The 14,324-nt window shown below is 41.2% G+C and overlaps 1 protein-coding gene across 3 annotated transcripts in view; it reads left to right on the top strand.

The window, feature by feature from the left end:
- The first annotated feature begins 1,784 nt into the window (after positions 1–1,784).
- slc24a4b (solute carrier family 24 member 4b) overlaps positions 1,785–14,324 on the top strand; it is a 31,647-nt gene continuing 19,107 nt past the window's right edge. Inside the window, exons 1-2 of one of the 3 annotated variants that reach the window (XM_061754557.1) lie at positions 1,785–2,491; positions 10,163–10,270. In XM_061754557.1, the coding sequence (XP_061610541.1) occupies positions 2,329–2,491; positions 10,163–10,270 (271 nt within the window). In that variant the 5' untranslated portion in view covers positions 1,785–2,328. The remainder of the gene's footprint in view (positions 2,492–10,162; positions 10,271–14,324) is intronic. The other 2 variants (XM_061754556.1, XM_061754558.1) reach the window with 2 other exon arrangements.

Genomic DNA, 14,324 nt, shown 5'->3' with positions numbered 1-14,324 from the left:
TTCTGGTAATACCTGGAACAGATCGAAAGCTCTGCCATGAGGGTCCTCACTAATACCCAATCTTGGCAACATGTCACCCATATTCACATCCATCTCAATCAAAGTCCACATCCACTTCTACTAAAATCACTTTCAGATCTTTCCATTGTCCATCCACTGATCTACTCTCCAACCCAACACAGTAGTCTCAGTGTTTCCAATCCCCACCCTTTAGAACTCTCTCTCCCTCTTGAAATCTGCAAGGCAATGTCAGTGCTCTGTAGACATAAAGAAACCCCCCCCCAAAAAAACATTTCAAACACTATCTGTTTACCAAAGCTGTTTCATTTATTTCTTTTCTTTACAGTGTCTTTTGAACTATTGTAAAGTGTCCTTAGGTGTCGGTTGGTCGTCCATAGATTGTAATACTGTAATACTTTCCTTGCCCAGGGCGCTGGCAACTCGTGCTACGCCACTGGAGGAAGAAATTACCTTCTGTTTGTTGGCTGAGGATATCTGACCTCACTTATTGAGCCTGATACAAAGAAATGCGGAAGGCCGGTGACTTGAATGCCGTTTATTAGGTATTGGTAGATGAACTCAGGACCTTGGGCTTTGGTTTCATAACACAGTATTGAACATTTTCTTACTCGCATGCAGCGGCAACTGTGAATTGGGAGCAAGCGGGTGAGAGACTAGATTGAGAAGTTAATGCTGCATTTCTTTTCAGTATGAGTCCATTACGAATGGCATTATGCATGCGTGCATGCGATGACATTTTTCAAAGAAATCCCTGCTTGTCTTAACACATCTCATTATACACAATAGTATATTTGCTTACTTTATTTAACTCACAAACAGTACAGTATTAGTAACTATTCTTTGTGTAAGTTTATTGAGGTATCCAGATGAGTGTTTTTCAGTGTTAGATGGGAATTGTTTTTTATTTTTTTACTTTCATGCTAAAAAAGATAACACACACACACACACACACAAACACCATAACCACCAAGAATGGGTGCTAAATAGTACCTTATACTCTTTAACACCCATAACCAATACAAATTTAGCATACCGAAAAGAAGTTACCCTATGTGTACAAGCCAATGAACCATTTGGGTACTATGTATACCCTTTACTTTATTGAGTGTACACTTTTCCAGTTATAATTTTTTTAAAACTGATAAATTACAAACATTTATTTCGGTACAATTTGCATCAAGCTTTTTTTGTGCCATGCATTTTAATTGAATCATCATTTAAGTCATGTTTCATTTTCCGATATTTATTGTGGTAACGTTTAAACTGTGCAAAATGATACAGTTGCTTACAATAACATTTAATATACTTTTTAGGAATAAAACATCTTCTATTTGACTTCTAAAGCCGTCAATGGCAGTGAAGGTGTTAATGTTGGTCATAATGGTGGTCCTTGGAGAGCCAAGTAATTTTTTTATTTTTTATTTATTTTATTTTTTTTAGTTGTGACAGTTTAAGAACGACTGGTTTATGCAGTTTATATGCATTTCTACACGGGATACCGTTTCCCCTCAACATAACACTCACTGATTGGCTTGACGTTTCATAACACAGCACTGAAGGATTTTGCTGCTTGCACGAGTGGCATGATAGGAGGCTCAATAAAATCTTTGCTTTGATCACTCGGTGCAAAATAACGTGACAGCTGATTGACGAGTTGGTGTCTGCAGTGGACCCCGGAGGAGCCCGCTTGTCTCATTGAGATTGAGGGTGGGAGTGGATGAAGGTCGGCCGGGTAGGAGGAGGGCAGTGCCACGGGGGAGGAATCCGTGTGGAGGGGAGGGCGGAGGGAGGAGTTTGACTCTGCTGCACGAGCATGAAAGCTGCCCGAATGTGACAATTAACCTCCACGCACGCACGCACAGGACATCAGGCGCAGGTGCGTGGACTCGCTCCCCACGCAGCTGAGCGAGCCTTCCGTTGATGACGGGACGTTGGCGCCTTTGGAGGCGAAAACAACAGCGAGGAGGAGAGAGGATAACGTGTTTTGTTTTTGTGTAAGCCCCCGCCACCTACCTTCACTCCACTCATCTCCACGGGACAACATGCACGCCGGAGTGGGAGCCTGCTCGCTTGTCTTATTCTTCCCTCGCCCAATTGAATCGTTGAGCTACTGAAACGACGACCTCATCTCGGCTGGGTTTTTTGTAAAACACTTTTAAAAAAAAATAAATAATAATAAAATTATAATAAAAAGGAAAAAAAAGAGTTAAACCGGTCGCCCTCTTCGGCTAATTTCAAGGACGGCGGCCAAGGGAAAAAAAAATAAATTAAGGAAATAAAAGTGGCTGACGGGAGGAGGAAGGAGCCATGGAGCGGGACGACAGCGTGAAGGCGCCCAAGAAGAAGAAGAGCATCATGGCGAAGATGTTCAAAGTTCGCAAAAGGAGGGAGATGCTCTTTGTACAGGTGTGCTTCATCTGCAGTGCCCTCTTCGTGGCGTGGACTATGTCGGCGCTGTTGACCAAAACAGGTGAGTGCGTGTATGATACACACACACAGACACACGCATACGCGATATCTGCATTATAATCGCGCACCGCCACAATCTAATCTGTCGGCGGAACCAATGGCACGTGAATGCAACATCGGTGCATTTTAATCATCTCCTTCTGATCGTCCCAAGACCACCCGACTCTCGTATGTACGAATGCGTAAATATTCCACCGTACACCGAGGAAGCCTTTTTATCACGTTGCACCGTATTGCCGCAGTGTGCGCGCCGTGGCAGCTGCACATTTTCATGTGGAGAGGAGGCACAAGCGCGTAATCACCTCCCGCTTTTACATGCACACACGCACACTTGCCACCGGACCGGGAATCTGTTTGATTTGTCGGTTTTTGCAGCACCAGCCACTGTAGATGTGCGCACACTAGACATGGTGATGGAGGGTTGATTATTATTATTTTTTTTTGCAATGATCCCACACGGTGTAATTGAGATGAGCGGTCATGTGTGATGCGACCACCTCATGCCAAAAGTCTTCCCTTTAGGCCCGTGCAAACACTGACATGCACAGCATCCCAAACGCAGCATCACACGCAGTTATGTAATCTAACCGCCAACCTTGCAATTTTGGTTGAGTGTCCCCCGAAAAACAACGGCCATCCGAGGTCAACTAGTGGACAAGGTGCTGAGAAAAGGTGTCAATGTGGCTTGACAAAATTAATGCCACAGAAAATAACATTTTCTTTTAATTTTGCTTTTTTGTGTGTGTGTGTGGTCCCACCAGGGAATGGGGGAAATAACTAAAATGTATCAATGCACACTTTTTATTTTTTTTAAGATGCCCTGATTCTAAGGTAGCAGATTTTTCTGTAGAACATCAACTGCTCTCCTATTCATACATATCTGTGGATTCTCCCCAAATTGTGCACTGCTATTGATAAGGCACATTAGTGACAATTAAAGTACAGTATATTATATATAATTGATCATTCGAAAAAAAAAATACTGCGTGGACGCTGGTGTATTTTTCCACATAACCTGAAAAGACAGTAAAATAGAAAAGATACTAGTAGTAAGTAATTACTACTTCACTGTCAGCCATTTTATTACATTTTTAAAACTCTGTGATACATGGGCTACTCATTTTGGAAATGTGTATATACAGTGAGCCTCTACTTGTTTTTGAATAAGACCCCCGCCCCCCACGGGTTTCATATTGTACTGTCACTTCTCTGTTCAGTAGATGCCACAAGATGGTAGCAAATGACTACTTTGGTCAAAATAAATGAAGCTCCTCAACTCACAGCTGTCACCGAATGACAAGTAATGTTACTGCTTTGACCTGAGCCTAAATACACCTACATATCCCCACCCCACCCAAAGTCCACAAGTACACAACCTGGGGAATGCCGCACCACAAATATACACGGTTCAATGTGTCGCTAATAAATGTCTTGTTTGGTCGGCACTTTTTCTACCTTAGCAGCTGATCAGGTGTAAATTTCCACCGTCGCCAATCGTGATACGGACCATTTCCCTGCATCTTCTTGACGCTTACCACCTTGCTTTGGCTAAAAGGAGCCTAACCTGCTTGTTGGACCTCGACTGGAACCGTCTATCACCTCCGCTAACACGGGATCCCTCGCATATACTCAACATTTCATTCACCCCTATAAATTGGTGCTAAGTATCCTTGGTGCTATATACTGTAAATCTAAGCTATTGTGTTAATTTAATTTTTAAGCACGGTGGGTCTTGGTCCCTAACCGCATCCGTATTGTAAGGGTGAGCACAGATGTCTGTGGCGGAGCTCCATGTCCCAAAGAACTGAACCAGTCCAGTAGTGTGTGGCTACATTTTGTATTTATAGCTAGATGGATACTTTAGCCATCCCGTGAGTGAAATTTAGATCGTCACAGTAGCAAACATTACAATTCCCCCCCCCTCCCAAAAAGGAGCAATCATCAAAGCGAAAAGAAAAAGAAAAGTACTGGTAAAAAAGCAGCATTTGAGGGGGACCCAAGAAAATAATCCAAGAAGGAAGGAAGACGCATCAACACACAAGCATTTTGGACAAGAATCCATTTGCAGAATGTGCCTTGTTGCTATTGAATTACAGTGGTTCCTCAGTTTGTGACATAAAGACCGCATTGGTCCAAACATACGACATAAAAGGCACGCTCAGTTAGCACCGTATTCACCATTTATCGTTTGTTTTATATTTATGGCAGAGAAGTGTTTTTCAAATATCTCTCGGTAATCATTTTGACAAACAATTGCTGCCTTCTGTATGCCCTGTTAAAAAAAAAAAAAAAAAAATGTAGCCAAACAAGGATGTTCCTAACAAGTACTGGATCTCCAATCACTGTCCTCTAAAGCGCATCCAAACGACACCCAAGAGGAAACCCGACTCCCGTTACGTTGTTTTAATGAACCAAGTGTCTACAACCTTCAGTGACGAATGGAACGTATTGAGCAGATTACTGACACGGGAATCTTTTCACTGAACAGAGTGATTGATGTTGGCAGGTCAAAGTCCTCAAAACTACCAGTTACGCTGATCTCAATGTCTAGACAGTATACAGTGTAAATTATTTGGATTTCTGACACGATGAGAGGAAAAAATGAGGAAGTCGAAAATAACATTTACTTGTACAGTGTACATCAATGGCTGTGTTAAAAAAAAAAAAAAAAAAAAGTCAACATTTCTGGTTATGTCTAATAAATGTTGTTTAAATGAAATGCATTTCTGTCTTTTTTTTTTTTTTTTAAATTGCTCCACAATGCCCCCCTCCCACAAATGTGACTCATTGGTGTCATCTGACAGCGAGCTCATCTCAAACGTATCGAATTGTTGTCAGTGTATCGCTAATGCAGTCCACACACACACTCGGAGTGCTTCTCACATTAAGCTCTTTCTGACCCTGTCGTGGGATCTGTCCATCTGCACCCACTTAGGCTCCGATGGAGGCTGCAGAGGGCATCTGTAAAGTTGACTCACTGTACAGTAGATCTCCAGTGAGATACACTGGGAGTTTTATTAATTACATTAAAACAAGAAGAGGCTTAAATGATTATTCTGGAATGATATCATACATGATATCATACATACAAAGCTCTCATCTCCAAAGGCAGCCTTTTTTAAATTTGTATTTAATTTTGGCCTTTATTTTTGCTGGCTAAAGTGGGTTTGTCCTGGAACACAGTCGTCCCTAACGGCTTGCTTTAATCATGTATGCCTGACATACGAAGTCCTAGCCATGCCGGAACAGTTTTTAAAAAAAGCTTGTGAATTGCTTGTCTGCAGCTGCACGACAACTACAGTATTCAGACTCCCTTAAATTTTTCACTTTTTTTATATTGCAGCCATTTTCTAAAATCATTTAAGTTCATTTTTCCCCACAATAATGTACACGCAGCACCCCATATTGACAAAAAAATGGAATTGTTGAAATTGAACCTTGGGCCCAGTTTGAGGTTCTGAGGACTCTGGCGAAAGTTTTCGTCCAGAATATCCCTGTACTCGGCCGCCTTCATCTTTTCTTCGTTGTCCTGTCCCTGCAGCTGAAAAACACCCCCACAGCATGATGCTGCCACCACCATGCTTCACTGTTGGGAGTGTATTGGATAGGTGATGAGCAGTGCCTGGCTTTCTCCACGCATGCCACTTAGAATTAAGGGCAACAATTTCTATCTTGGTCTCATCAGACCAGAGAATCTCATTTCTCACCGTCTTGGAGTCCTTCAGGTGTTGTTTTTAGGAAACTCCATGCGGGCTTTCATGCGTCTTACACTGGGGAGAGACTTCTGTCGGGCCACTCTGCCATAAAACCCTGACTGGTGGAGGGCTGCAGTGATGGTTGACTTTCTAGAACTTACTCCAATCTCCCAACTGCATCTCTGGAGCTCAGCCACAGTGATCTTTGGGTTCTTCTTTACCTCTCTCACCAAGGCTCTTTTCCCCCAATTGCTCAGTTTGGCCGGACGGCCAGCTCTAGGAAGGGTTCTGATTGTCCCAAACGTCTTCCATTTAAGGATTTTGGAGGCCACTGTGCTCTTAGGAACCTTAAGTGCAGCAGAATGTTTTTGGTAACCTTGGCCAGATTTGTGCCTTGCCACAATTCTGTCTCTGAACTCTTTAGGCAGTTCCTTTCGACCTCCTGATTCTCATTTGCTCTGACATGCACTGTGAGCTGTAAGGTCTTATATAGACAGGGATGTGGCTTTCCTAATCAAGTCAAATTAGTATAATCAAACACAGCTGGACTCCAATGAAGGTGTAGAACCATTTTAAGGATGATCAGGAGAAATGGACAGCACTTGAGTGAAATGAGTGTCACAGCAAAGGGTCTGAATACTTATGGCTGTGTGATATTTCAGTTTGTCTTTAATAAATCAGCAAAAATTTCAACAATTACTTTTTTTTTCTGTCAATATGGGGTGCTGTTTACATTAATGAGGGAAAAAAAATAACTTAAATTATTTCAACAAATGGCTGCAATATAACAGAGTGAAAATTTTAAGCCGTTCTGAAAACTTTCCGTACCCACTGTACGTATGTGAGCGGCAGAAATCGCCTCTGAAAGATCTACTCAATCTAATTGAGTAGATCTTTCAGAGGAAGGGGCTAAAGGCTATGATGGGGGGCAAGCAAGCTTTTGTCATGTCGCAGGAAAAAAAACTGTTGGCACCCATCTGATTTATATTGGTATGTTGATTTTCAGAATGGTCTGGACCAGATGGATAAGATTTTGACACACCTTTCCTGGGTCACAAACTGCCATGAAGTGAGCAGAGGCATGACATGCTGCCTTGCACGCTTATGTTGATGTGGATGTGTGTGTAAATATGTGACTGACAGAGCTTTTAAGAATCAAGGCAAGGGCTCATACAGTCTGAGCTTTTGTGTCCTAGTGTCTTTTTTTATTGTTGTTGTTGTTGTCAGACTATTAAAGCCGAGCGTGTTCACAGCCCGGCGAGACCGATGGACGGATGTTTGTCCTTGCGCCATTTCGCTGATTGAACAGAGCTGGAGGATGTTCTCGCCAACGTAGCCGATCATTATTTGATACCACAGCAGGAAGTAAAAGTATTAAGCATACCTAGACCTTACATTGGCCGGTGGTCTCAATACATTTATTAGTGCTGTGACTTTGAGCTTATGTCATTGGTCAAGGAAATATCGATCAGTTAGTACAACTACTATTAAGCTACTTTATTCATTAATTAAAGGTGTTCTGGTGGTAAGTGACTGGGATGGTCTTTATGGCCACATTGACATATTGGCCAGTTGGCATTGACCCATTTGCATGTGAATCTACTCTGTACTTGAACAAAATATGGCGGAGATGCATGAAATCAGTTCAAGTATGAAAATAAAAAAAATAAAAAAATCATTCACCTCAGTGAAATGATGAAATTTGCTTGAAATGTCAATGTGGTGGAAGGACAATAACAATCCTTTTTTTTGTCTCTCTAAGGGAAGTTATGCAAAAGTGTAAAACATGTTTCACCATATACGCTTGATCACTTTCTATAGCAAGTAGTTTTGCATACATTCAGTACTTGCATGTTGTATACAATCCCGGTCACCGGCTCTTCCAGCTCCTTCCCTCGGGTAGGTGCTACCAATCAATGCAAACTAGAACTAGCAGACATTGCAACAGCTTCTTCCCTCTTGCGATCAACTTCTTAAACACCTAACCTACAATTCCATTGCAACATGCTGGCAATTTTGTCTTTTTGTCTTGGGTTTGTTGTCACATTTCTGTCGGGCCAATTATATATTACTCGTGCACTCACTGTAGTAGTCTCACTACGCTGCACTATTTGCATATCTGTTGTTGACCAATACTGGCCACTCATGCCAGAGTAGCATCTGCTCCATTTACACATTGCCTGAGGAGTATCTGCAACATTTGCACAATCAACATTGTCCCAGACTATCGCACTACTCTCTTGAAGTCTCGGCGCCCTTTGCACAACGGTCATTGTACCGGACTATTGTAACATTAGTTATTCGAACTGCTCTAAGTGCCAGAGGACTCTGCATCTTTTTGCACAATTGTCCAAAAAAAATAAATAAAATGTACCGGCATTACCAGAAAACTAGCGACCCTTTATTGCTCAGTGACTGCTTTTCTCCATGTCTTTATGTCTCAAAAGTGTTCTCTGTCAAATGACTGTCTGCTGTCGTACTAGAGCGGCTCCAATTACCGGAGACAAATTCCTTGTGTTTTTTGGACATACTTGGCAAATAAAGATGATTCTGATTTGCTGAAAGCATTTGAATCCTATCAGGCGTAAGTGTATATTGGATTCAAACTTGTTCCTTCACTGCAGAAATTCAAATTTGATAATGCTGAAAATTTTGTAACAGTACTTGATCTCAACACAAGCCAAAAATAGTATCGCTTTCTCAGCCCTTGTCACTTTTTAACTTACTTATTTGTTGAATGGGCATATTCTGGCTGGAAATAACACATTGAAGTGTTGATATTTTTCTATTATTAACCTCAAACTTTGGCCATGCTATGACTAGTTTTGGTGTTTGACTCTACATATAAATGCTATCATACAGTTTATAATTGAAGGATGCCTGGTGAGATCTGTAATCAATGCACATTTCTATTTTTTTTTACTTTTCAAACACAAATATCAGCATGTGAACATGTGATCTTAAGTTCTGTTTGGCCTTTCTTTAATAGATTTTATTTATACACAGAATAAAAGTACTTACTTTTTGGTCGAACATATTAAACTGTAGTAAAGTGGTGTAATTTCCCCCTCTTGTCATAAAAAATAATCAAACAATATGTTTAACACATTTTAATCAAGTGCACTTGATGTACGTTTCAATTAAATTCAAAGGACTTCTCAGTGTAGGTTCCAACACAAGTTGAGTAAAACAATCAAAACCCATCTCTAAAGATCTAATTTTTAAATGTCATAAACTACTACTACAATCTCAAAAAATGCTCTCACAAGTCCAGATGTTGTTTCAAGTCAGTTTTTCAGGTGGGTCACACTTACTGTCATTTGTTTACGCGTTACTTCCTTGGCTGTGACTAGAAGAGCGCTTTGCCTGCTGACTCATCATGGAGTCCTTCACATGTTAAGGAGACGGTTATGACCATGTCATGTGAGTGGACCTTCACGAGTGCAGTCTGCGTGACATCACAAGCAGAAGTCGGGCTGGCTAGTTGCCCATGTTGCATGCGCTTGTACAACAATAATTAGGCCCTTGCGTCACCCTGGCCAATTCGTTTTGCACACAACAGTTTTCTCATCTTGCCTGAGGCCCTGTGTCATTTGTGCAGGAACAAATGAATAAAAAAAACTGCTAATTCAAAACACATCTGGACTGGCTGGTATGATTTTTACATAAGATATTTAGGACTGCAGCACTTGTCCTCATTACAGAGGCTTAAGAGTGGACAAAAAGTGTGCAGCAGCTTCATTTTTGATGCACTCTTGCGAAAAAAAAAAAAAAAAAGTGGTAGGGGATTGAGAATGACAACCATTCTCAATAATGACCAAGCATGTCAAATTGGGAGGTTTCCTGAAAAACAAACCCTCTGTATGTTCACTCTTACCTCAGGCATGTTGTTAGCAATCCACGTTTAGGCTTGTGGGTGATAAAGCTGTCTGAAAAGCAGCTCTGAATCTGAATCTGTTTTGATGTTTGCTCCGCAGGCCACGGCATGATAATGCAGGACCATCCCGACCCGGAGCGCTGGGGGAGGCGGCTAATGGCATCAGCGGCCGAAAATGAAACTGAGCCCAAGAACTGTTCAGCACCAGGTATACTAGCCAATACACTCAGTCCCGTATTATTGCTGCTTTTAGCCTGAGCAGGCCCACAACTCTTCAAAAGAAAACTAATGGTGCTGCCTGATGACTGGCTGTAATGCATGTTTACAGCTAGTTCCGCTGCCTCTAAATTGCCCCAAAAGTATCAATGGTGCATACTTTGAGCTGATAAATTACTGTATATGTACTGTAGCTGAGATCATTAATGGAAACAAGACATAATCTACAATGTCTGACTTGTTCTGAAAGTCCTTTAGACCATAATGTTTCGGATTTGACAAATTATCAGGAAAAATGCATGAGTCATGCAAAACTGTTGGAAAAAATGTAATGCATGACATTACTTATCAGCGGACCTCACAAGGCCTCAGTTCAGTGAGCATCAAAGAATTAATATTGGGGTCAACTTTTTCTTTGACTTATGTTTTTTTATTTATTTATTTATTTTTTTTGCAAAACGTATTTCAGAAGCAGCATGAACCATTAAATTGTTACTCAAGAAATTGTCTACACAATAAACGCCGACAACTCGGACGGTTATGTCAGTACCCTTCCTTATTAGTTATGGAAAAGCTTTGGAAGAATTCAGAGGTTGACAAAGATCCCTGAATGGCTTTGTCTTCAAAAAAGCAACTCAAATTTAAAGTGTCATCAATAATTCAACCCAAGTGACAAATACATTAGATGAGTATTCACATGATGATAAAACTAAAATGTGTTAAAAATTGATAATGCTCCCTGTACATGTTCTCCCCCACCCCTGCCCCCTCTGGGTATTCTGGCTTCCTCCCACCAGAGCTGGGTAGACTATCTGAAAATTGTACTCTAGTACTGTGGATGGATTTTTAAGATGTAGAAGTCTTGACTACAAACTGTGTTTCCCCAAAGTGGCACATGAACTGTTTTGGTGATTACAATTTTTGTACATACTGTACCCATGCAGTAGCATCCAAATGAGGAATATTTGTGTACAACTCACTGCTTGGTCAGCTCATCCATTTTATGAAAGATTTACAAAAATTGGGGATTTCAGTTTTACTTTTGTTGTGACTGTCTTGATCTACACTAAAAGGTAATTAAGTCTCATATTGATTGAAGTGCATCCAGGATGTATTTGGATTTATTGGTGGCTATAAATATAAATTTTATTAGGGTATCTTCAATGTTTTGTGTAAGACATTTAAATGACAAAGTGGTACAACTGTTTTGTGCGTGACGGTGAATGTTCTATTTTAGAAGACATCACAGTGATTCACTGGGGCCTGTGGCGATTCTTCCAGACTTAATCATTTTTAGAGTCATTTCTAGCAACAATAAGTCATTATTTAACCAAATGGGGTGCAAGTGAATTTTAGGACTTGTTTTGTTTGTGTATCATACAGTACGGAGGCCAGCAGGGCGCAGACAATTTGGATGTCATTTAAAGTGTCACAAGCTGCCCAGCGGGGCCTAACATGCTATTACTTCAATTCTACTCACAACAGGCACATCCCCCTCTGGAATGATTGAAATCAGCTGTGTTTTAACCAAATATTAAACACAACCTAACCCGTTTTTACACTACTTAAAATGAAAAGGTTCATGGGGCTTTCCTTTGTTGCATCATAACAGTAGGGGCTGATTGAATGACTGGATTAAAATCCTGGACGTTTTCTTCAACAGAAGCGTAATCCTTAAAGATTACTCAAAAAAAAAAAAGTCCCCTCGTGTACCCGACTGAACTTCACATCCTGCATACCCTCATTAACTTTTAAACTCGCCACCCTCGCACCGCTCTGCTTTGTCAGCGTGAGTCAGTCATCTGACTCTTATCATCTCGCAAATAATCCTGTCATGGGCACACTCATTGCTTTGTTGCAAAACCGATTTGCTTTGGTCCGACCAATTGTGGGCCACATGATTCGCTCTGATTGTTCCTGCAATTTGTCATTCTGTGTAGATGGATCTTGGGTGCCTCATCAAATGGGTTTTTCCTGGAAAAAAACTCTAACCAAACTCATTAAAACTGCACAAAAATGGGGCTACAGGTGACCAGTGTATCCCACTGGAAATTTTCAGATACAAATTTTGTAATAACACTTCCTAGTGAAGAAGTAAACAAACTACCTTTATAAAAGTGCAGACATATGTCTAAATTGAGGATACCGTTTTTGTCCTGCGCTATAAGTACAAGTGCTGTTTATAATCACTTAGTTTTTTTTTTCCTGAGTAAAAATCGGGTGGCCAAACACTACAAATCCAATGTATCCTGGTGGAATACAAATAAGCATATAATGACCTGTGTTGACTCCACTGTGGACAAGTGCTGACAAAATGGGATTTCCCTGGAGAGAGAAGCACTAGGTGTAAATGGATGGAGGCTCGTTAGGATGAGGACCACTGTGGGGCGGGTCTTTATATGCTGAGCGAGCGCAACTGCTGAGGCTCCATTTAACTGTGCTGCATGGATAGCACTTGACTTGCCTTTCTTTATCGTTATTGGTTGGAGCCTCGTGAGGCGCTGCTGCTGATTTGACGTTTATCTTAAGTGCCTTTGCACTGATGATCTTGCTTGAATGCAATACCTTCTTTTAGTTTCCAGTGTAAAGCTCTAGAGTAAAGTCCAGTCCGGAAGTATTTCTCCCCCCCATGCCTTTAAATGATTTATTTGGGTGTTCAGACAGATTTGTGACCTTGTTGCTGAAGACTGCACTCTGCCAAATGTGATGCACACAAAACTGGAGAAAAAGAGGAATACAAAAAAGCTACTCAAACGCATGCAGTTCTTCATATTTCACTGTAAGGAGCCTGTTGGACAGATTAGCTAAATGTGACAATTTTGAGATTTCTACATTTCCCCCCCAAAGCAATTAATGCAACATTGAGAGTATTACTTGGCGGCAACCAGCAGAGGCACTGTTGATTTGGTTTCACTAGTTTGTGGTCTAAAGGGCCTAGCTCACTGGCGGAGACGTCGGGTGATCCAAGAGACCGAAATATTGCTTGCGCTTTCACCGGGACGACCAACGAGTCGCCAACTAGTCTACTGGCCAGAGACAGAGGCCCTTTAAGAACATCAACATGACCTCAGCTAGCGGCAGCATTATTCTGCTTCTGCTTATTCTGCATGCACTTGAACCCCACCTATTAGTCTGACATTTTGTCTACATTTGAACAAAATTGCTCTCTAGGATAAAAATTGAGCCTTGGAAATACAGTATTTCACAGATTTAGGGGGGGGGAAAAAAAAATCAACTTTGTTGTTGCAAATCTTTACCTTGTTGTTTATCCAACCCCGCATTTGAATAAGTCATCTCACAACAGCGAACCTTCTGGTCCAATAATTTAACCCCTGTTACCCGATCACACACGTACGCCACCTAACAGGAATTCATGCCACTATGTGCGTGCGTGTGTGTGTTCGTGCGGAATGGCATGTATTTTAGTGCTTAAACGAACATGTGAGCACTGTTCCACATGAGCATGTGGATTAATTGACCGACCAAGAGAAGAGGATAATGGTGTGTATGAGTGTATGCTTTGTAGTCCTCTGTGTGACAACAAGACTGTGTAGATTGCATTTTGCTACGCACTAGCAGCGGCTAATTATCTAATTGGCCAACAATGACCCAGAGGAATCGACATGGTTCGGTTCTCTTGAGTCTAACGCGATACTGTGTTCTGGTATGGCTATCCAGCCGCCTCCTGTAGGTCAGAGGTAGTGTCAGAGACATTGCACACATTTTATATCATTATATTGTGTATCTTTAAGGCTGGACCGCAGTGTGCACAGTCATGTGGTAGAACAGACATCATGAGAGGCCGAGCTCTCTATTATGTAACGCCTCCATTGTCTACAATATTACAAGATTTTGAACACCGCTGTATGCTTTGTCTTTAATGCTGCAACATCACAGTGAGAGCTGTTTTTAAGATTTTGGCCATCCTCTGTAGTTGGGTAATCAAAACATTAGCTCTGTCTAATACAGTAGAGCAAATTACATTTACAGTAATAAACATTGCTAAATGAGTGCTTCTCTGAAAGTCTCAATTAAAACTTATCTTT

Source organism: Phyllopteryx taeniolatus, chromosome 18 (genome assembly GCF_024500385.1).
Source record: "Phyllopteryx taeniolatus isolate TA_2022b chromosome 18, UOR_Ptae_1.2, whole genome shotgun sequence".
Lineage (NCBI taxonomy): Eukaryota > Metazoa > Chordata > Actinopteri > Syngnathiformes > Syngnathidae > Phyllopteryx > Phyllopteryx taeniolatus.
The sequence above is the reverse complement of the archived record's forward strand: the minus strand, read 5'-3'. Positions and strand labels throughout refer to the sequence as shown.